Here is a 22,287-nt window from a genome sequence, read left to right as displayed (position 1 = left end):
CAGTGATTTTTTTGGATCTGATACAAAAGGACAAGAATAAACTAGTGGGACGGCATCAAACTAAAAGTCTTCTGCACAGCAAAAGAAACCATCAACAGAATGAAGAACCAACCTATGGAATGGGAGAAGATATTTGCAAATTGCAATTATGTAAAGTAATGGATGTGTTAACTGACCTTATTGTACTAATCATTTCACAATATGTGATGTATCAAATCATCGTATTTTATACCTTAAACATCCAGAAATTATCTGTCAATTATATCTCAATAGAGCCAAGAAATAAAGAAACAATGTGGCTGGGACTAGATCAGTGAGAAATGAGAGATTTCCCCCCCAAATTAGCGATGAAATAGACAAAGTTTATTGATGTGGGAAATGAATGAAAATTACTTTTGGCTTGTACAGCCGGCAAATAAACGGTCAGGTACAGGACTCTAGAGTTTTGGTGAGATGTTAGGACTCAAGACTCATATATGGGAAAGATCAGTATATAGGTGATATTTAAAAGTAGGGCACTGAGTGCATCAATCTGGGGGAGAATATGTGGATAAGAGAAGGGAAGAGGTCCAAAAATGTGCCCGGGAACAAAAGATGGCACTAGACGAAGGAGGGGGACAAACACAAGGGTAATCAAGAAATGGGGAGTGTTCAGTTGTGTGAGGAGCCTCCGATCTGTTGACTTTCCTATCATCCAAGATTTTCTTCCCTTTTTCTCCCATTGTGGACCGAGTCTGTATTGTTATTTATGAAACTTTTATCACTTGTTAGTAAAGCAGCAATTTTTAATTAGAAACAGTAAAATTACTATGATGTGATTTGTCAGTGCAAGACTGAAGGCACAATTAGCTTTTCCTCCGAGATAAATGTTCTTGCATATGGGTCCCAGAGGCCCTATCCACACAGTCACAACAAATTGAAAAGTTAAATAATTGTTCAGTTAATAGGATCTATCTGAAGAAATAGCCTGGGTGATTAAGGAAATAATGTTTTCCCCCTTAATAACAGGGAATGGTGTTGGTAATTATTCAGACAATTGCCTCATTTTTAATGTTATATTTAAATATGAAATTATTGCACATTGTTGACTTCTTAGAGCAATTTGCTGTCCAAATGCTAAACAGTCAGGATATACCTAAAACTTTTTTCACCTCCTGGTGTATCTCTGCTTCAGGATCATAGAGCCCCCGAGGGCCCTTAGCTGTACTCACAAGGTCTCTTTAGAGAAAATGCTGCCAAGGACATTTGATCCTCTTTTAGATGCTCAGTGAACTAGACTCATTTCATGGATCCCTTAACTCATTCAAATGCTTTTCTACCAGAATAGACTCAAAGAAGAAATTTGCACATGTTTCCAATGGTTTCAGGACAAATCAAATTCATTACTAAAGTTGAAATTGGTCACAACCCTGAGATGATCCTCAACACCATCTACCAGAACAGATGTGAATTTGAAAACACACAAAATCCTTTTGTGAGAGGTCAGACCTGAGAGGGTACCTTTTATTAGGTTCTGTTGAACAAAGCACCCTCTGGCCAATTCACTGGCTGTGTAATGTTCTGATTGCTTTCTCGAAGGAGCGTAATATCTACTACCTGTACATAGCCTGCTATTCTGAAATCTCTGGGAAGAGTCATGTATTTAAAAATTCCAAATAAATATTATTTTGAAGCAAAAATTGTAAGCTAAATAAGCTGGATAAAATGAGAGGTTATACAATTTGGTTTTTAAGTGAGTATGTGGTTTTCAAGTTAGAACTCTAAGGGTTTTTTTTTTCCCTTTGTGTGTTTTTATTGTGTTGTTTTAACAGAAATTTTAGTGGTATTTTCTTTCCTGAGACATATTTTAGTATTTATATTTTCCTGGACAGGTGCAATGAAGCAATACTTCTTATGTAGAGGGATTAATGGAGATTTTATATACATTTTTTGAAGGCTCTGAAGCTTAATTAGCATTCATTCCTATAATTCTTCCAGGGTTCTGTGAGAGATGTGTATTAGGGAAAATAAGTCTCAAGTTTGACCATGAACCTATTTCTTCCTGAGGGTGAAGTAGAGCTGCTTTGTAATTTTCTGAAATAAATGTGCTTTGGAGAGAATCGGGTATTCATAATTTATAAAATATTGGGTTTATAAAAAACAGACTCTTAACTACAGAGAACTGGTTGGGGGGGAAGGGTAAATAGGTGATGAGGATTAAGGAGGGCATTTGTTGTGATGAAAATAAAAAAACAAATAGATTTTTTTAAATGTTGGGTTTATACCTAGTCCCGTTGCAGAAAAACTCGTGTGGGGCAGGGGTGGGGAGAGAAGCCTAGAGCTCTAGAGGACTAAAACGGGATCGTGTGGTCATTAGCGACTCGGGAGATAATCCTATAGCTATGTGTGGAATTTGCAGGCATTATATGGATTGGCAGTATTCTCAAGTTGTGTTTTGCAGTTCAAAGCTGTGTTATAAGCAAAATTATGGAATATGTCGGAACAATCATCAATGCTCTAAAAAGTAGCCACACATATTTAGATTGCAACAGACACTAAATGGAATTTTGAGAGAAAAAAAATTTTTTTTTATTCGGTCTTTACCCACCTAAATACATTCATTTCGTCTTTCCTAGGCTTTGCTGGAGGTTGTTAATGATCTCTTTGAAGAACAGACTGACTTGGAGAAAATTGTCAAGAAAATAATGCATCGGGCCCAAACTCTGTTGAAATGTGAACGCTGTTCTGTTTTGCTCCTAGAAGACATTGAATCACCAGTAAGTCATCTTTTATCTGTCACAGAGAGCTGAAGACTGTGTTAATGGACTGAGGTTTCATTTGTTTGTAATTTAGCTTGTGAGATCTTTGCCTGAACCACTCTCTTCATGACTCTACTAACCATGAGGTCACTTTTCATAAAATTAAAGTTATTTTCTTTTATGTGTATTTTCCGTCTTATTTTGCTGTCACCTTAGAAACATAGGCTCTTACATTGATGGGAACATTGGAGATGGATCCCAGCCCTGAGTATTTACAGAGCAGAGAACCGAGGGCTTAGCTGGTTTGCCCGGTGTATCCCAGCTGAATAGACGTTAGCTCAAGTGCCAGGCTCCCATCCTGTTCGCCCAGCATGAGGAAGGCCCTTGGCACCTTCGGGCATGGACGGTTCCACAGCCCTCTTATGAGGAGGAAGCCAACAAATCCTGGGGAAGCTGTGCCCTTTGCTGTTGGGCTCAGATGGATTGTCCTTGAGCTGAGGGGAGTGACAGGCCTCAGCTGGGCTGTGCTCTGCAGCAAAAGCTTGAAGAGTAGTCTCCAAGTTCTTTATGTTGCTCTGGAGCTGGGATGCTTGCACAGAGCACGCACAAGGTGGAGGCGGCTCCTGGCCTCTTCACCCAGCTGGGGCACCTGTTACACCAAGGGCAGGCATCGAGCTAGTTCAAGGCCTCCAATCTGCAGCAACTTAGCTCCAGCTTTCTGTTAAACCCTTTGGCTCTTTGGGGGGAAATCTGTTGGGTAAATACACAACAGTATTGAAAATAATGATCATCATCAATCTAACTTCTTGAAAGTTAAATGACTAAACCCTTAGCAGCAATATAATATCTTTACCGTGAAGTGTCTTCAAAGACCAGGAATGTCTAGCTATTTAAGTGCTGTTAATGCCTCAGAGGATGGTATTTTACTGTACTTTACTTATAAAAGGTTATTGTTATTTGCCTTTAGGTTTGTTTCCCTCCAAGAATAAGAACCTTAGGGTAAATTTTGGAGATGTAATAACAAGTATCATAAAACTTACAACATCAGGTTTTTAAAAATCTATGTATGTTTGAAACGTTTAGGAGTATTTGCCCACATTTTAGCAGAGCTTGGCTTTATTTCTACTTCAGCAGGTGTGGTTTAAACAAACGGTAGCTTTGCCATTATACTGTGACTGTAACGCTCCGTGGAAGCCTAGGAGAACAGCACTCACCCCCGCCCCATGCAATAGTCCGCATTTATGGAATGCTTCCAGATGTTGCGTGAAGGACTGGAATTCATTTAATTCCCCCTCATCCTTATGAAATAGGTATTATTATCATTCTCATTTTATTTTTTTTAAAGATTTTATTTATTTATCAGAGAGAGGGAGAGAGAGCAAGCGAGCACAGGCAGACAGAATAGCAGGCAGAGGGAGAAGCAGGCTCCCTGCGGAGCAAGGAGCCTGATGTGGGACTCGATCCCAGGACGCTGGGATCATGACCTGAGCCGAAGGCAGCTGCTTAACCAACTGAGCCACCCAGGCGTCCCTCATTCTCATTTTATAGAGGAGGAAATGAGGCTCAGAGAGTTGAGTGACTTGCTGGATTCTCCCCCACACCCGCTGACTTTAAAGCCCCGGAAAGGAATGGGGAGGGGTGGGGGTGTTCCTGGTCCAATGGTCCAGGCAGGCTGTAGCTCTCACTAAGCAAGGGCGGGAGGAGGCAGCTGTTGGAGCCTCAGCTTATGTGAGACGCAGTCTGCAGGCAGTGATTCGGGGTGGTGCAGTAAGTAGCCTGATGATGTAACCAAAAGCCCAGCTCTGTCCACTTTCCCATCCATGTCTCAGTGTTCGGCTGCCTTTCAGCCTCGTTGTCCAGGAGGCTGGCACATCTCCAGGCAGTGTACCATCATGTAACTGTGTCCCAGGAAAGGAAGAAAGGAAAACTGTTCACACATTTCTCTTTTTCTCAAGGGAGAAAGTCTTTTCCAAAAGAGTTTTTTCCCAGCTGACTTTCCCGTGGGACCCACTGGTCAAGAACGAGATGTTGCTCACATCATTCATATACTTAATATTTTTCCATTCTTCACCTCTCGGTCTCTGAACACACACACAGGTGTGTTCAAATGTTCAGTATAATGAGGATTTATCAGTATCTTCTTGCCCAGTTCTGTAGGTCGTTGATTTAGTTGTATTAATATTATTTGTTCACCCATTTTTGAGTTTTGGATTGGAGCTCATTTTGTTGGGAGGGTGTTTTGTTTGTTGGTGCCATTGTTTTCTTTGGCTCTTTCTTGTACTCTTTCCTCCCTGTCTAACAATTTGGGCAGTTCCTTGGTCCCTAGTCAAGAACCAGGTCTTGACTTGGGTCTCCTGCTGTCTGGTAATATTACCCTAAGCCAGGAGCAGCATGGTTCAGATTCTGAGGGTGAAGCTAGGTCACCTGTTTCCAGATAACATTTCTAGTCCCCAAACCCTAGTAGAAGCTGAAATTCCCATCATTGCCACCTGCCTGTTTCTGATCTTAGAGCATAATAGATCTATGTCTTTGGGCGTGGCCCTTTACAGACCTTTTCTTTTTGGTCTTCTCTGCCATCTTCCCCCTCTCTTTTTCTGCTTTTTAACCTCTAGATGTCTTTTTGGTTTTCGCTTTCCATATTTTATCAATCTGTGCTCTGCTTTTGAGAAAGAACAGATGTGTCCAAGCATTAACTTATGGCAACATGTCTGCTCATGTTCCATATGTTACTTTTTACAATCATGGGTGGGGGAAGCATCATTTCAGGAAAAAAATCTGCTGGAAGTTTCCTTCCTCTAAAAATAACTTCTGCTTTTGTCTGTTTCATTAAATAATTCTTGGAAACAGAAGTTTTCAATTATTGCCTTGTAGTTTGAATATCTAAAAAGCTGGTTATTTCAGATGTATAATATTTTCTGGCCTTTGTTCGTTTGAGGGAAAGAGGAAGAAAAGAAATTGAAATCTTGCTATCAAAGCTTTGACTCATCAAGCTCTTACCTCAGTGTTTAGAAACTGCTTTCCTGGTCTTCAAACTGAGCAGGCAGGTATTAATTGATCAGTTCACTCGGTGGATGCCAAAAATAGAAACAAGAAATGCCTTTCTCTCTGGCCAAAATTCATATTTTACCTTCTTTTGCTTCCCTTAAATGTTTCAGTCAATCAATTTTAAGTGACTTTGTCGATGGTATCTTCCACTAGACTGAAGAAATAGAAGGATCACTCCATAGCTAGCTACTGTTGACATTAGGAAATATTTAGTGCTCTGAACTGATATTCCCTGCATAATGTTATGCCATTTCATGAACCTGTCTAAACAATTCGTATCCCGTTCTAGCTCATGTATTTACTTTTATCTCTGTTTTTTTTTCTTTTTCTATGCTTCAACAAGGAAAGCAAGAATGCAGACATTTTCATGGCAAAGTCCTAAAGCACTGTCTCAGCCCTAGTGTTTACTTGTGTTGTCCTTTCATGAATCATCCCAATGGCTTGCAGCTACTGCGTGGTGCAGAACTCCAGCAAGGACTTCATCACCCAGCTTATAACCAGGAAGCTAGTTTCTGGAGCTCACTGCCCAAACCAGGAAGCATGAGCTACACTTATTTTTTAATATGTTCCTTAACTTCTTAGTTCTTGTGTAAATACACATACAATTAAGCCGTTGAACTAGATGATCTTCCTGAATCCCACACTTGAGAGGAAGAGATAGAGGTGACGGTTATCTGATTCTGATTGTTCTGGAACAGCCTATAATTCAATCCCCTCCATCCTGAGTGGCAAAAATCACTCTAGGTTTTCTATTTCATTTTCTTTCCATTTTCCCGCCTTTCTATAGCTTGCCTTCCCCCTGTAAGGAAATCAATGTAAATTCTTTTTGATTTTTGTTCCAAGTACTTTTTCTTGAGTGCTAAGAGCAACTATCTAAAAAAAACTCTGATGATCATCCAAATAATCATTTAAATATATATGTGTGTGTGTGTGTGTTTACTATTTTTGAGATTCCTTATTTCAGTTAATAGAATCATCATGTAGTAAGTAACTCGAGCTAAAAACAGTACCTTCTAAGTATTTTTTACCATTTACATTCAATCATTTGTAAGTTCTGTTGCTTTTATGTTGAAACCTCATTTCTAGCCCCTTCCTCCACCTCTTCTACCACTGCCTTTACTCTGTCTCTACTAATCTCTTAGCTCCACATTTTCCTCGATTCATTTTTTCACTTGCAATTGGGGAAGTCTTCCCTCCTTTCCATCAATTCTTAATACTCTTTTTAGTTCTCTTTCTAAAACATGCATCTGCCTCTCCTATGATTCAGAATATTTGGTAACTGTCTATTGCCTACACCATAAAGTTCAAATTGTCCAACATACAAAGTTCATCACCTCTGTTCCCAACTTAACTTTTTTTTTTTTTTCCCAACTTAACTTTTGACTGTCCTTTCTGGTCCTTAGCCTCACCCTTTCCCTTTCTTCCTCCTCTGTCACCTCCCCATGGTCAGCTTATGCATGCATTTGCCTCTGTATCTTTGTACATGCTGTTCTTGTGGAAGACAAAATGCATCTAGGCTATTGCAATAAGAACATTCGTTTCTGAGGAACATCTCAAAAAAGGAACGAAGGATGAAGACAGGTCTTATTTTGGTATATGCTAGGGCAGGTGGTCCTTTGAGGTTAGCCAATTTTGGAACAAAATGGTAGGAGGGATTTCTTTATTATTACTGCTCTTGGGGGGAGCATGACTCAAAGTTCAACATTGTCAACTCTGTACTATTTTCTGCAAACCCCACCTCTCCTGTCTTATTTTTTATCTTTCTCTCCTTAAGTCAGTGCACTTGAAGGGCTTTCTTGCCCACTGGGTTCCAATTAAGTTTGAAAAACAGGAGAGATCAGCAGAAGGGTTTTTTTGTTTGTTTTGGTTTTTGGTTTTAAATTTATTTATTTACTTATTTTAGACAGAGAGAGTATGAGCAGAAAGGGCAGAGGGAGAGAGAGAGACTCTCAAGCAGACTTCACACTGAGCATAGAGCCTGACGCAGGGTTTGATACAATGATCTCAAGATCACAACCTGAGCAGAAACCCAGAATCAGATGCTTAACCTACTGCACCACCCAGGCACCCCCAGCAGAAGATTTAAGGGCTAGAGGAGAGAGAAATTGGGGATAGTTATTCCTCTTGATCTTTCTCTGACAGTTGTTACAGGTGGCCAGATTCTTCCAAAACCCCTCCATAGTTCTAGTGCCTCAAGGACACCAAAGGCATTATTCTCTCCCTTCTGCCATCCTTCCTTCTTTCTCTCTCTTGTTCTCTGTGACCTTTAGACATGCTCCTTTAGACTGCAACCTTTCCAGGGTTGCTAGTTCCTGGGACTTCACCATTTCTTACTGGTTTCTTGTAATACTGCCCACACTTCTGTAACTAGTCCCTTTTTTTGAATTAGGTTCAGTTAAACCCTTTTTAGGGCTCTTTCTGTTTTCAGCTCAAACTGACCTATTTGGTCCCTCAACCCGGAAAACTTTCAGCCACTACTCAGCCTAGAGCATGCCTGCCCACCCTGGAAGACACAGTTCACACAAAGACTTCTTCAACACCCTCTTCTGTGTGCTTGGAATGTTGAATGTATATTGTGGTGAAATTATACTTTTGTGAACTGTTCCCCCCACTCCTGCACTATTTTGTGAGTCCCTCAAAGACAGGACCTGATTTATGCCCCTTTGGTATTTCCAGAGCCCACAACAGTGCCTGTACACTAAGTATTTGATAAATGTTGATTGAGTGAGTAGATGGTTAGAGTAAACTACTCATCAACATAAATGAGAAATTTATCAAGAAGAATGGCAGTGATGAGTACTACCCTATAGAATTGTCCTCTTCTACCCTATAGAATTGTCCTCTTGTGGAAAAATATGGATTAAGAAAACTAATGAAAAAATGGTGATTACTAGATTATTCCTATTTTCTTTTTTGTGGCAGGAATATCTATTTGAGCAGTTTTTTGTTTCTTAAGTTGTTTTTGAATTTCAAAAGACAGAGAGAAACCAAACCAACCAGTGCTTGATAAATATCCAAATCAAAGACTTCTGTCCATGGAGCTTTTCCAAAGAACAGGCAGAGATGCTGGGGGATATTTTGTTTACTTCACTGTGGCATGTGTAATGCCTTCCCCAGGGTGCAATACTCAGGGCTGATCAACAGCCAGGGGAGCTCAGAACCACTTGTTCAGTTTCATTGACCTATAAATCACTCCTGATATATCTCTTATAAGATTCTCTTTTTACTTAGTGTATGTGAGTCGGCTATTTATTTATTTAATGTAGGCTCACATAGTACATCTATTATCAAATCAGACTTGGATTTAGAGAATAAATTTTAAAAAATTAATGAGACTGAGAACTATACAATTTGTCCAAGTCAAGAATAAAACATAAATTTTATTCTCTTCTTTTATGCTCTTGTCTGTTTTTTATTGGTCATAATCTCCATAGTGACACTATATATCCCATTAAATTGCACTGAAATATTTTAGCTGTTTTTGCTGTTTCATTTTTAAACCCAGGTGTCTGACTATAAATAATTTTCTATTTGAATGCATTATAATTTTAATAAATATTTTAAAAATATATAAATTAGGGCATGGCTGCCTAGGGTTTTGCATTTCAAATGAAGATACTTTTTGAGAGTGAAAAGAGGCACTCTTAATTATTGTTTCAGGACAACGGGCTTAATTAAAGTGGGACAGTCCATGATAACTGGGACATGTGCTTGTCCTCAAGTGTATCCCCCACCACTTACTGTGATGCCTAAAATTTCCATCATTGCAGTCTTGTTTCAGATGTGAAGATTCTATCTCCAGAAATCCCCTTTCTGAGTTATAGATAAATTATATAGGAATATAATTTATGATATCTATAAATAATCTGTAATTTATAGATAAATTACATTAATATATTAATCTATCATCTGTCATTAAACTTAGCAAAAAATAACCAGTTGACTTGCTCCAGAGATGGCTTTAGACCAGATGTCATCAAACTCTTCTGTGAAGGGCCAGCTAGTAAATACTTTAGGCTTTGTTGCCCATATGGTCTCTGTTGGAGCTACCCAGTTCCACTGTTAGAGCAAAAAGCAGCCACAGGTAATATTTAATTAATGAGCGGGTTCTGTTAAAAGGAAACTATATTTATAAAAGCAGGTGGTGGAGTAGCTTTGGCTCATAGACTCTTTTGCATACCCCTGCTCTAGAAGAATGAGAGGCAAGCAGATCAGTCTGCAGCTCCAGAAATGTATTACTTTTCTGCTGCTCGTCAACATGGACCAAGTCCCATGGCTATGTTCCTTTAAAGGCCCAATATTCTGATGATTTGGCAGGTTCATTGGCCATGAGTCTAATCATATTGTCCTACATTCAGAAAATCTGTAAGAGGATTCCACCAGCAGCCCTGGGCTCCTGACTAGATGTCTAGACTATGATTTCTGTGATAAATCCATTCTAAAATGGTCTTGAAGCCCTTCATGGTCAGATCACCTGGGACCAGACTAACTTGATTGATCTTATCTGGCCTACAGTCATCAGTGGGTTTGTCCTAACTGTTTCCATGCGCTGCTTATATTTGACCACTCTCTAGATGGGACTCAAGCCTGCTTCTCTTTTATTCTTACATTGTTTGCTATCATCTGGAGGCCCTTAAATGTATTTCTCTTACCCACCACTCCTGATTCCTTTCCCATGCCTCTGAAAAATCCTCTTTCATACAACTTAATGTTCAACTGTAATTAGTTGTACACAAGTGAATTTATGTTACTTCATGTGTAAAAGTATTTTACATTTTTCAAGTATGTAGGTACTTTGTCTCCTCTTGGTTTATACTTTTACCCAATTAATTCTCAAAAGAATTTAGGATAACCTTCGCAAAAATAGAAAAATTCATAGCGAGCAAATACTTTCTGAGCACTTATTAGTTGCCAGACATGTGACAAAATAAAAGGCAAAATTTCAGATTAAATGAGAGAAAGAAAAAGTCAATGTTATAAGCAAAACCAAATGAACTCAATAATCTCAGAGCCAAATTATGCTGCACAAAGAGAAAACTTTGAAACTAAAACTTTGCTCTGAGCTTCCTAACAGCCAAGATAAAAGAAAAAATTTAGTACATTTTATAATTCTGTTTGTTTAATAAAAGGAATCACATCAGCTGATCAAGAAAATCTTCCTGACTTTTAAGTTTAAAGGTTTTTTTCCCATTTAAAGTATTATTTAGGGGTGCCTGTGTGGCTCAGATTGTTAAGTGTTGGTCTTCAGTTCAGATCATGATCTCTAGGTCCTGGGATTGAGCCCCAGTAGGGAGTCTTCTTCTCCCTCTCCCTCTGTTTCTCCCCCTGCTTGTGCTCTCTCTCTCTCTCCATCTCTGTCTCTGTATCTCTCTCAAATGAACAAATAAAATCTCTAAAAAGTATATTATTTAAATATATATATATATAATATATATATATAATATATATATATATAATACATTAATATTGCCTTAGATAATCAATATTAGCCAAAGATCAGTCCACATTATTCTCATTTTTCTTCTAAGGACACAAGAACCTATGAATTATCACATGAGGTACAAAGAAAGGGAATATAACCTATAATACCACCCTCACTTCTGATACCAATTATAAGTTCAAGAGTTCCCCAGACCACCCCCAGTCTCAAAAGTTTGCTTAGAAGGGCTCACAGGACTCACTGAATGCTGTTATACTCATGGTTATGGTTTTTTATGGGAAAAGATACAGATTAAAATCAGCCAAAGGAGAAATGCATGGGCAAAGTCCAGGAGGGTCCAAATGTGGAGCTTCCACTTGTCCTCTCTCCATGGAGTCACGGATAGCATTAACTTCTCCCAGCAATGGTATGTGACAATGTACATGATGAAGGATTGCCAGCCAGGAAAGGTCATCCAAGACATGCATCCAGAAGTCTTTATTGAGGCTTAATTACCAAAATTCAGTTGGCCACTTACAATAGCTGACCTCAGTCTTCACTCCTTCTAGAGGTCAAGCGATAGATACCACATGACCCGATGTTGCACCTGTGCTGGCACAACCCCCTGCAGCCACACTGTTGTGTGGCTCAGATTACATTGTTCTATCTGGCTGGCCCAAGGGGCCCAGGTAAACAAAGGCACTTTTATCAAGGCCTTTGGATAAGCCCTAGACGTTCCAGGGGCTTAAAGTTTACCTCCTAGGAGCCAAGGACAAAGGCCAGACATTTCTTTGCATAGAATTAATTCTTTATTACACACAAGGTTAACACTATGGTTCATGAATCCAGTGTCTGACCAGGACACCATGGACTGGTTTATTGGGGGACACAAACTGGTACTCTCAATGATATAGAGTGCTAAAGTCGAAGGATAAACCTTGACTTTCCCTTTACTCATTAAACATAAATTTAGAAAATAAAACCATTAAAATAAGATAAAATATTTGACAGTGTTTTTCTTTATGGCATATGGTCTATATTAAAATAAAAAGTACTACAATTTTTTTGAAAAGTGTTTTTTTCCTTTTGGTAGTTTTAAAGGGTCCTGCTTTGCATACCAGGGGTTCAAACACTGACATTTCATCAAGAGGTTATTTGTTTATCTTATCCATCCTCTTTATCATTCTAGATCTATTGAGTTTTATAGCTTTAAAATTCCAGGATTTTCTATTCCTTTTCTTTTCTTTTTTTAAAAAATTTTATTTATTTATTTGACAGACAGAGATCACAAATAGGCAGAGAGACAGGCAGAGAGAGAGAGGGAAGTAGGTTCCCCGCGGAGCAAAAAGGGGGACTCGATTCCAGAATCCTGGGATCATGACCCAAGCTAAAGGCAAAGGCTTTAACCCACTGAGCGACCCAGGTGCCCCTCTATTCCTTTTCTTATCAGCATTATCCTTTAGCATGTTTTTTTAAAAAATTTTTAAACATTTTTTTTAATCTTTATTCTCTTCGAATCTCTGGACATTTCTTAGGTTTTTCTAAGATGTGGAAAGCAGAAGCTCACTTATCATTTCAGAAAGCACTAGTCTTGAGAAGCCAGGGCAAATTAAGCTCCCTACCATACAGTAGACTTCATGCATATGGAAGTTTTTGCCCATTTACTCTCCCACATGTAGCCCCAGAGCCCTGTGCTCCTTGATACATACAGACACTCAGTATCTACCTGTTGTGTTGAAGAACAGTTTTCAATAAAAACCCTTGCATAAATCTAAAGCAAGCAGGTACCAAATCTTTATTTAACTCATTAAAGAGAGAAACCAAGTGAGGTGGTAAAGTCAGTTTTAAAATAGGTACTAAGGGGGTGCCTGGGTGGCTCAGTAGGTTGAAGCCTCTGCCTTGGCTCAGGTCATGGTCTCAGGTTTCTGGGATTGAGCCTCACATTGGGCTCCCTGCTCAGCGAGAAGCCTGCTTCTCCCTCTCCCTCTGCCTGTCTCTCTGCCTACTTGTGATCTCTCTCTTTCAAATAAATAAATAAAATCTTTAAAAATAAAATAAATAAAATAAAATAGGTACTGAAAGAGCACTAGGGTAAGATTGGTAGGTTAGATTTCTAAAATGGTTACTATCATCCAGGAACATAAAATTGTAACTGTGAGCTTACCTTTACTACTGCACAGAAATCATTTGTATTTCTACTTAGATAAAAATTCATTTGCATTTCTGCTTGGATAAAATTCATTTGTATATTGTCAAACTGTTCTTTGTGGCCTCAATGACTCACTGAGTGCCTGCACTCACCCTGCTTGTTTTGAACTTTTATGCAGTTATTGCCCATTTCTGTATACCCATCCCCAACATGTGTGTTTAAGCAGTAAGCCTCACAGTGATTTTCGCATTTTGTCCCTTCCCTCCTCTCCATGTTGACCCAGTTACATTCAGATCACCCAAAGAGCAGGCTTCCCAAGTGCCACAAGCTACCTTATCCCTAGCCTCAATAAAGGAACTTACCCATAGTCCTTGCTCTATTCTTTCCCTGACTACAGTGACCAAACTTTGGGCTTTGGGTGACTTTATATGATCCTCTGAACATACTGTCCTCCCCTCTCTGTGAGCTGTGATGAATTCTTTAATTTCACACGCCTTTCCAAGTATCATTTCTGGAGTTTGTCAGAGTGATCCCTAATGATCCCACAAGGGGGGCTTGGCTTACTCTTTCATTTACAACCCAATTTGTACTGCTATCAGTTTTCAGGAGTTATTATCTATCCTTTTAGATTTGTAAACTATTCTAATCAATAGTAAGAAGGAAGCCAAAGGAAGTACTCCTCAGTAATGTTGGGAAGTTTAATCTCAACTCTCAGGTCAGGGAAGTTAGAGGTATCTCCTTTTTGAGGGGTGCCTGGGTGGCTAGTTGGTTAAGCATCTGACTTTTGATTTGGGCTCAGGCTGTGACCTCAGGGTTGTGAGGTATAGCCCTACATCCAGCTCTGTGCTTTGGGTGCATACCCTTCTTAAGATTCTCTCTCTCCCTCTTCCTCTGCCCTCCCCTGCATGGTTTCTCTCTCTCTCTCTTAAAAAAAAAAAAAAATGTGGGTCCTCCAGATGGCTCAGTCGGTTGGTTGAGTGTCTGCCTTTGGCTTGGGTTGTGATCCCAGGGTCCTGGGATTGAGCCCCACATCTGACTCCCTGCTCAGTGGGGAGTCTGATTCTCCCTCTACCCTTCCCTCCTGCTCATGATCTCCCTCTCTCTCTCTCTCAAATAAATAAAATCTAAAAAAAAAAGGTATCTCCTTTTTTATTTCCAAATGCAGAAACAATTAATAGTTTCCTGGTAATTTTTTTTCCAATTTATTTATTTTCAGAAAAACAGTATTCATTAGTTTCCTGGTAATTTGATAAGTCTTATATTAAGCCATGTATTTTACTTGAAGTCTGTGTTTATTCAAATTCAGTCATTAATGGGTACTTGAAAAATATTGAATTGGTAAATAAAGACCGAGTTTATCTAACTATTCTGACTTTGAAGGAGTCATGTCTAAATAATTTGGTGTCACAGTTTTGCTCATGTTTATAAAATCAATGAGTAGTGGGGAAACTGGGGGCTGTAGAATCAGACTGACATGGTTCAAATCCCAGTCCTGCAGTGTATTGCTTGTACGGTTTCCAGGAAACCACTTAATTTCTCTGAGCCTTAATTTCCTTTCAATAAAATGGGGATAATATTATCTCCCTTGCCAGGATATTGGAAGCATTGATATCTACATAAAAGATTGGTCGTAATGTATGTAAAATGCCTCACACACATTTGCAGCAAAAAGGGAGAATATAGTTGTCTTAGTCAGTCCAGGCTGCTATAACAAATTATTATCGAATGGATGGCTTAAAGAACAAACACAGTATTTCTCACAGTGCTGGAAACTGGGAAGTTCAAGATCAAGGTACTGGCAGATCTGTTGTCTGGTGAAGACATTTTCCTGGTTTGTAGAGGCCATCTTCTTGTTGTATCCTCACATAGCAGAGAAAGGGAGAAACAGGCTCTCTCTGCCTCTTCTTGTAAAAGTACTAATCCCTTATGAGGCTTCACCCTCGTGATCTAATCACCTCCCAAAGATTCCATCTCCAAATACTATCACATTGAAGATTAGGGTTTCAACATATGAATTTTGGAAGACACAAACATGTGGTCCATAGTAACAGCTTAAACATGGTGAAATAGGGAAAAAAATTTCTGTCATCTAACAAAATAGTGGAAAGAAATCACAAATCATGAGCGATCAAAGCAGAGATAAAGGACTAACTCCCTCCTTTTGAGATACATGACAATTTTCTATAATGCAAACATAAATGAAATACTACTATTTTGTACCTTATTTTTGTTTTAAGTTTAAAAATTATTTGGGCTATAGTTTGAGGGATTTATTATTTGGTAATAGCAGATAGTTTCTTTGTGGCTTCCCAGCCTTGTGAGACCCAAGAATATTACAAGTGGATAAAGATTTCTAAGTGATTGGTTTCTGTTGAAGTCCTCATTAAGATAGATGTTCTGGTTATTTTTGCTGTGTAACAAATAAAGCCAAAATTTATAGGCTTAAATCAATGTTATGTTCACAGATCCTATGGATCAGGAATTTAGAGAAGGCAACACAAGGATGGATTGCCTCTTCTCAGGATATCTGAGGCCACACACAGTTGGAAAAACGTAGAGACCAGGGTTGACTTAAGCACTGAGAACTGGAATCATCTGAAGCTTTGTTCATCCCTATGTCTGATTCCTAGACTGGAAGGACTTAGAGCCTGGAGCTTCTGACCAGAACAAATACGTGTGACATCTTCTATGTGGTGTGGCTCCTCTTCAGCAGAATGGCCTTAGGGTAGCTGGACCTCATACATGGTATCTCAGGACTCCAGGCACAAATATTCCATCAGACGACACCGAAGGCACATTGCCTTTTATCATGATCCCAGAAGGCACATCACATCCATTCTATACACTCTGTTGGTCAAAGTGGTCACTCAATAACCCACTTAAATTCAAGAGAAGAGAACATAGACCCTACCAGTTGGTAGGAGGGGGGCAGGGTCATATTGTAGTGATGAGTGTAGGATAGGAGATATTGTTGTCAAATTGACCACAATGAAGAATTTTGTAGAGGCTCTGTTCATGCTGGAATATGAAATGAAATTTGTGCTCTAATTGTCAAGGGCATTTCCTCGCAGTTGGTCTATTGTCACTGCTCTGAATTCAACTAGTCACACACAATTTTCTTTGTGCTGGGCTTTTCTTTTCTTTTCTCTTTTTCTTAATGTTGCATTTTCTTAGTTTGGGTTCATTACCTCACTGATAAAGCTGTTTTAATATTTAATCTATTTCCAGTTTCCAAATCATTTTCTCAGGTGCCCATCAATTCCTCATAAGTGGTTAATTTAAAAGGCCTTTGAAGCATGACTGTATCCAGCTAAGGCAAATTTAAATGTCAACCTTGGAAGCATCCAGTGACATTCAGATGACTCATTTCAGTGTAAGGGCCTCATTTTTTTTTTTTAATCAATTGGTATAGCTTGTCAAAAGAGGGTCAGAAATGGTACTCTTCCCACTCAAAATTTTTAGTGTTGTTGAAAGAGCTGACACTTTAGAATCATGCAGACTCGCTTTAATCCCAGGTGCCCCATTTAGTTGTGTGAAATTGATCAACTTTCTTAAACATTATGGGTTAGTTTCCTCATCTATCCACTGAAGATAAAAATCCTTGCTTTATAGGGAACTTTATAGGAACTTAAATAGTCAAAGAAGCTTCTGATGTAGAGCCTATTTTATAGTAAGAACTCAATAGTAGTTCATAATAAAAACTACCTTTACATTTCCTGTGTCCAAAATTCTCTTTCAGTGTAATAAATCTTGATCAGGTTCTTGCACCGAATATGCTGGTTTTACAAGACAGTTGAGAGAGGAAGTGTCCCCGCTAGGGATGAAGAAGATGGCTTTCTCTTCTTTACCCTTGGAGCAGCAAGAGGCAGGGGTTGGTGGCAATAAAACGCTTACCTAAGAACAACGTTAAATAAGGGAAAGTGACTTCAGGGGCCTTGGGTTTGTGGAGGGCGTACTGTTCCAGGTTTTGTCTCGACCTTCTTCTCCATGTGTATTGATTGGATTGTTAAAGGGGCAATACAAAGTTAAAAATGTTTTCAAATGAGATGTCCCTTGGCAGGACTACCAGAAGATAGTAAACACCTCACTGTAAAAATACAACACATTTAATTTTCTGCCAATGTTCATTTGTTTTGTTTCTTTATGAGGAGGGGGAAAGAGAGGAAAACCAAGAAATAGACTCCTAGCTGTAGAGAACAAACTAATGGTTACTAGCGGGGAGGTGGGTGGGGGGATGGGTGAAGTGGGTGATCGGGATTAAGGAGGACACTTGTTGTGATGAGCACCGGGTGTTGTATAGACATGTTGAATCACTATATTCTATACCTGAAACTTAATACTACACTGTATGTTAACTAACTGGGATTGAAATAAAAACTTGAAAAACATATATGCATACTTAGTAAAAGGTATTAAAACTTTGGCAATGTGTGCCATGTTAGATGTAAAATCGAAAATGTAGGCTAGAATTTTCTTTTTTTGTCCCTTGAGACTTCTCCACTTAAAATTGCTCTTTAATCTCCAATTTTTATAATTATCATTATAAGCCTGAAAAATGTTTGTTGCATTATGTTAAACTGCAAGAAGGCTTTAATTGACTTGAATTTATGTCTTTCCATGTGGCAGGTGGTGAAGTTCACCAAATCCTTTGAATTGATGTCCCCAAAGTGCAGTGCTGATGCTGAGAACAGGTAGGGCTTGTGAGTTTCAGGTTTGTCTTGTTCCTTGTCTTCAGTCCTTGGGGTTGGCAGCATCGTGTAATTCTTTGAGGATAGGAGATCTTTCTTTAGATCAGCAAGTGAAGACAAATATCATCACTCTTCTGAATTTCACAGCTTAAATAAAAACTGCTGCCTTTCTATGTCAACTATACCTCAATAGTAAAAATTTTCAAGAAACTACAGCTTAAAAATACATGTATCTACATTGCAGAATAAAACTGCAAATGAATGAGGTCAATTTTTAGAGATTCCCTAACTACACAGACAGCCTGATTTTCTGCTTTATTCTGTCCCTTTGCTCCCTTTGCTTCTCTTCCTCCCTTTTGTTTGCTTATATTTGGTCAATAATGTACCCTTGGGAAAGAGGGAAAGTGTCCCTCTTTCTTTTTTTTTTTTGGTCCCATTGACATCTTTGAGGTAAAGGTGAGGGTTGGGGACAATCAGTTCATTTGTACTACCCTGAATACCAGTTGAGATGCTACCAAAATGGATTCTGTTTACTTTGGTCCCTTCTAGAGGAAGGGCTAAGAAATAGTGAGACGGGCCAAAATGCAGAAATATGGAGAAAGACAAGTAAACTGTTTCTGCTGGCGTGATGTTGATAATGATGTTAATACTGATACCAAGGCCAGCAAGATAAGCAGCTTCCAATCACTGAGTGCCAAATGTGCCAGGTTCTATCTAAAGGCTTTTTAGGCCTTTAATCCCCCAAATAATCCTATGAAATCAGCATCATTACCCCAGCATGACAGAGGAGAAAACCAAGGTTCAGCGAGTTTAAGTGACTTGTTAAACGTCCTGCAGGCAGTAAGTGGTAGCCACATCCAAGGACAAGGTCACCAAATAAAACTCTTCCAGCCTCTGAACTTTGATCCTATCCCCACATAGAATTTACAACCTGGTAGTTAATCTCGTACAGTGAATGTCTGTTGGGTTAATGTTTCCTAAATCTGAGTGATCAATCAGAATCAAGCTTGCAGAACTTGATGAAGACAATTCCCAGAACCCTCACTGAGAGATTTTGATTCCATATGTCGAAATTGAAGTTCTAAAGATTTATATATTCATTAACATATAATGTATTATTAGCCCCAGGGGTACAGGTCTGTGAATTGCCAGGTTTACACACTTTACAGCACTCATCATAGCACATACCCTCCCCAATGTCCATAACCCAACCACCCTCTCCCTACTCAACCACCCCCCCGCTCGCCGCAACCCTCAGCTTGTTTTATGAGATTAAGACTCTCTTATGGTTTGTCTCCCTCCCAATCCTGTTTCATTTTTTCCTTCCCTATCCCCCAAATCCCCCACTAGATCTATATATTCAAAAGGTTCCCTGGGCACTACCTGATTCAAGATGTAATATTCAAGGGTAATTTGATTTTATATATCCATCATTGCCTTAAGTTCAGGAAATAGAAATCAGTACATTAAAATCGACACATCATTTAGTTACTTTAATTTTTATCCAGTGCATGAAATTTAAAAGAGGCTTTTGCTACAAACCATATAATTCCATTTATAAGGCACTTTTGAAAAGGCAAAATTATAGATACAGAAAGCAGATTAGTAGTTTGTAGGAGCTGGAGATGGAGAGAGGGGTTTACCACAAAGGGGCACAGGGGAATTTTGGGGTGTGATGGAATTGTTCTCTATCTTGCTGTGGTTGTGGTTGTGTGGCTGCATTTATCAAAATTTGAAGAACTGTACACTAAAAATGGTAAACTTTACTGTCTGTAAGTTATACCTTAAATGGGGGGAAAGAGTCCTTTCATAAGAGGTTTCTGTTTTCCTGCAAATATATTTATGTCCTCATCTGTATTTAATGTCAGCCAATCTATACCTAAAAAAAATAATTTAGACATAGAGAGTTACTAGTGGTGTATGAAGCAGTTTTCCTAAAGTCTTCATGTAAAATAACATGAAATACATTAGAAGAAAAATGGGTATTCCTACTTACTCCTTGAGCCAGTCATGGCCTCATGTAAGCTCTCCATCATACATGAGGGGGGAAAGGTTTATGGAGTTATTAAAACACAACCTTTGAAATACTAATACTTCAATATTGTTCTTTTTTATGCTACTGGAATGTGTCCTCTTGGTCACTGCAAAGTTAAATATTTCTGATCTTTCAATTATTTTTAATGATGAAAGAACATCCATGTCAAAACAGAATGACCCAAAGCCCAGAGTGTCCTTGGCAAACTTTCTGATAATAAAGAAAGAAAGAAGGAAAGAAAAAAAAGGTCAGATTTTCTTTAAAGAGACATTTGAAAAGTGCCTTTGAACTTTGACATTATGAAGGAGTACACTCCATCATTGTATTTGTGGCCTTTAAATTAATTTAGAATGTTCATTTATCTCGGAAGACCTTTCCTGCATTGTCTAGTAATTTCCCTCTTGTAGATATGGGGATCCTTCCATCATTTATTGGATGTTAAAGAAATAAAGACAAGTGGCTCCAGCATTTACCTCAGCAGAGACTGAGGAAGAGTCATTGAAACAGGCTATGAGTCTACAAATCACAGCCTGCTCTCAATACATTGTAAATCTTTCCTTTAACCTTTCATCACTTAACATCTTCACTGTAGATAATGTCCATTAGACATGTAGTCTTCTGGACATGTTCAGAGTTATAGTAAGATAGCTTCTGAAGATAATGTCTATGGTTTCATGCAACAGTGTTTCAGGGTATAGTTTTAATTCAGATGAATTCTGGCTTAAAGCTTGCTGATTTTTATAGACAGTCCTTGAAGACTTTTTTTTAAAAAAAAAAAAAAAAAAAAACAGGTGCGCCTGGGTGGCTCAGTGGGTTAAAGCCTCTGTCGTCGGCTCAGGTCATAATCCTAGGGTCCTTGGATTGAGCCCCAAATCAGGCTCTCTGCTCAGCAGGGAGCCTGCTTCCCCCTCTCTCTGCCTGCCTCTCTGCCTTCTTGTGATCTTTGTCTGTCAAATAAATAAAATCTTTAAAAAAAAAAAAAAAGGTTTTGTTGCTAACTCATTGTTTTTGCATATTGACCTCTGGGGCTAACTCCTTTGTCATAGCTGCACTTATCTTGGTCTTTGTGTAATTAATACCAAGCAGTTTTAGAGTTAGAAATGATCTGATGCATTTCTGGCCATGAAGGATATACCCTTTCTGGGGCATCCTTGACAACTCTTCCAGTGATAAAATTCTCACTGTGCCACCAAGGGCTTTTTCTACTGATGGGGTTCTCTAATTGTTAGAAGAGCATTTTACGTTCCTAAAACTTCCACCTATTTGTCCTGAATCTGTCCATTAGACATAGTTGTTCTTTCATTAGTTTTATTCCTTCATTCAATTGCCATATGTAGAATATCTAGCTGGGAACTAGATAGGTAATGGGGCTACAGAGGTTTTTTTAAAAAACCAGCAGTCTCTGCCTTCAAGGATCTCAAGGCCAATGACTAGGCCATAACTAGATTTCACCAGGCCTCCAGACCGTGGCTATAAGTAGAGTCACATTAACAGTGATAATTTATACTTAGCTGCTGGTCATTTCTGCTTTGTAGTGGACGCCCTTTGCAAAAGCCACTCTTACACTAGTTCTGGGAGCCCCTAAGCTTTAAACAAACAGAAACAAAATAATTTTATTACTGACTTGTCATTTTCCTAAGTGTCCACTCCTAAATCCTCTCCCTCTGGACCTGACAGAGCAGCATCTGCTGGGCATGGGCTCCCTCACCCACTCCAGAATCCACTACACTGTCTCTGAGTTACCGGTGGCCTTTCCGAATCTGAGCAAGGCTGCGTAATGAGTGCGTAAGTGGGAAGAGGGCTCACCTTCCCTACCATGTGTTATAGTTTGTTGTTGGGCCCCTAAACAGCTTTGCATGTGCCCCATTTTTCCCAAATCTTACAGTGCCGAAAGCTTTTGTCTGTAGCCCTTCTTTCTCTAAACTTGGGACAAGGCTTAGAAACCAGAACCCAGAGAACAACCCATTAAGTTGCTCTCTTGGTTTCCCCACCTTACTTTCTTGTTGCCCACCAGGTTTAGATGCTCAAAGCCTCCCCCTCACAGTCCCTTTCCCTCATTGCACATTGCCTTGTGCAACTAAATGCCTTCTCGTGTACAGATGTAGCTCAGTTTAGGCTCTTATCCTGCTATCAAGTAAATCAGTGACTATAAAGCAAGTCAATACTTCTTGTAAAAGGTTTGTGCCAGGTGGTTTTCTAGTAGAGAGGAGGGG

The 22,287-nt window shown here is 39.1% G+C and overlaps 1 protein-coding gene across 1 annotated transcript in view; it reads left to right on the top strand.

Annotated features, from left to right (window-relative positions):
* The window catches only part of PDE11A (phosphodiesterase 11A), a 390,916-nt gene that overhangs the window by 159,791 nt on the left and 208,838 nt on the right, over positions 1–22,287 (top strand). Inside the window, exons 4-5 of the mRNA XM_044242405.1 lie at positions 2,616–2,756; positions 17,978–18,042. Coding sequence (XP_044098340.1) covers positions 2,616–2,756; positions 17,978–18,042 — 206 coding nt within the window. The remainder of the gene's footprint in view (positions 1–2,615; positions 2,757–17,977; positions 18,043–22,287) is intronic.

The sequence above is a fragment of the Neovison vison genome, chromosome 3, assembly GCF_020171115.1.
Source record: "Neovison vison isolate M4711 chromosome 3, ASM_NN_V1, whole genome shotgun sequence".
Classification (NCBI taxonomy): Eukaryota; Metazoa; Chordata; class Mammalia; order Carnivora; family Mustelidae; genus Neogale; species Neogale vison.
This window is presented reverse-complemented; position numbering and strand designations above follow the sequence as displayed.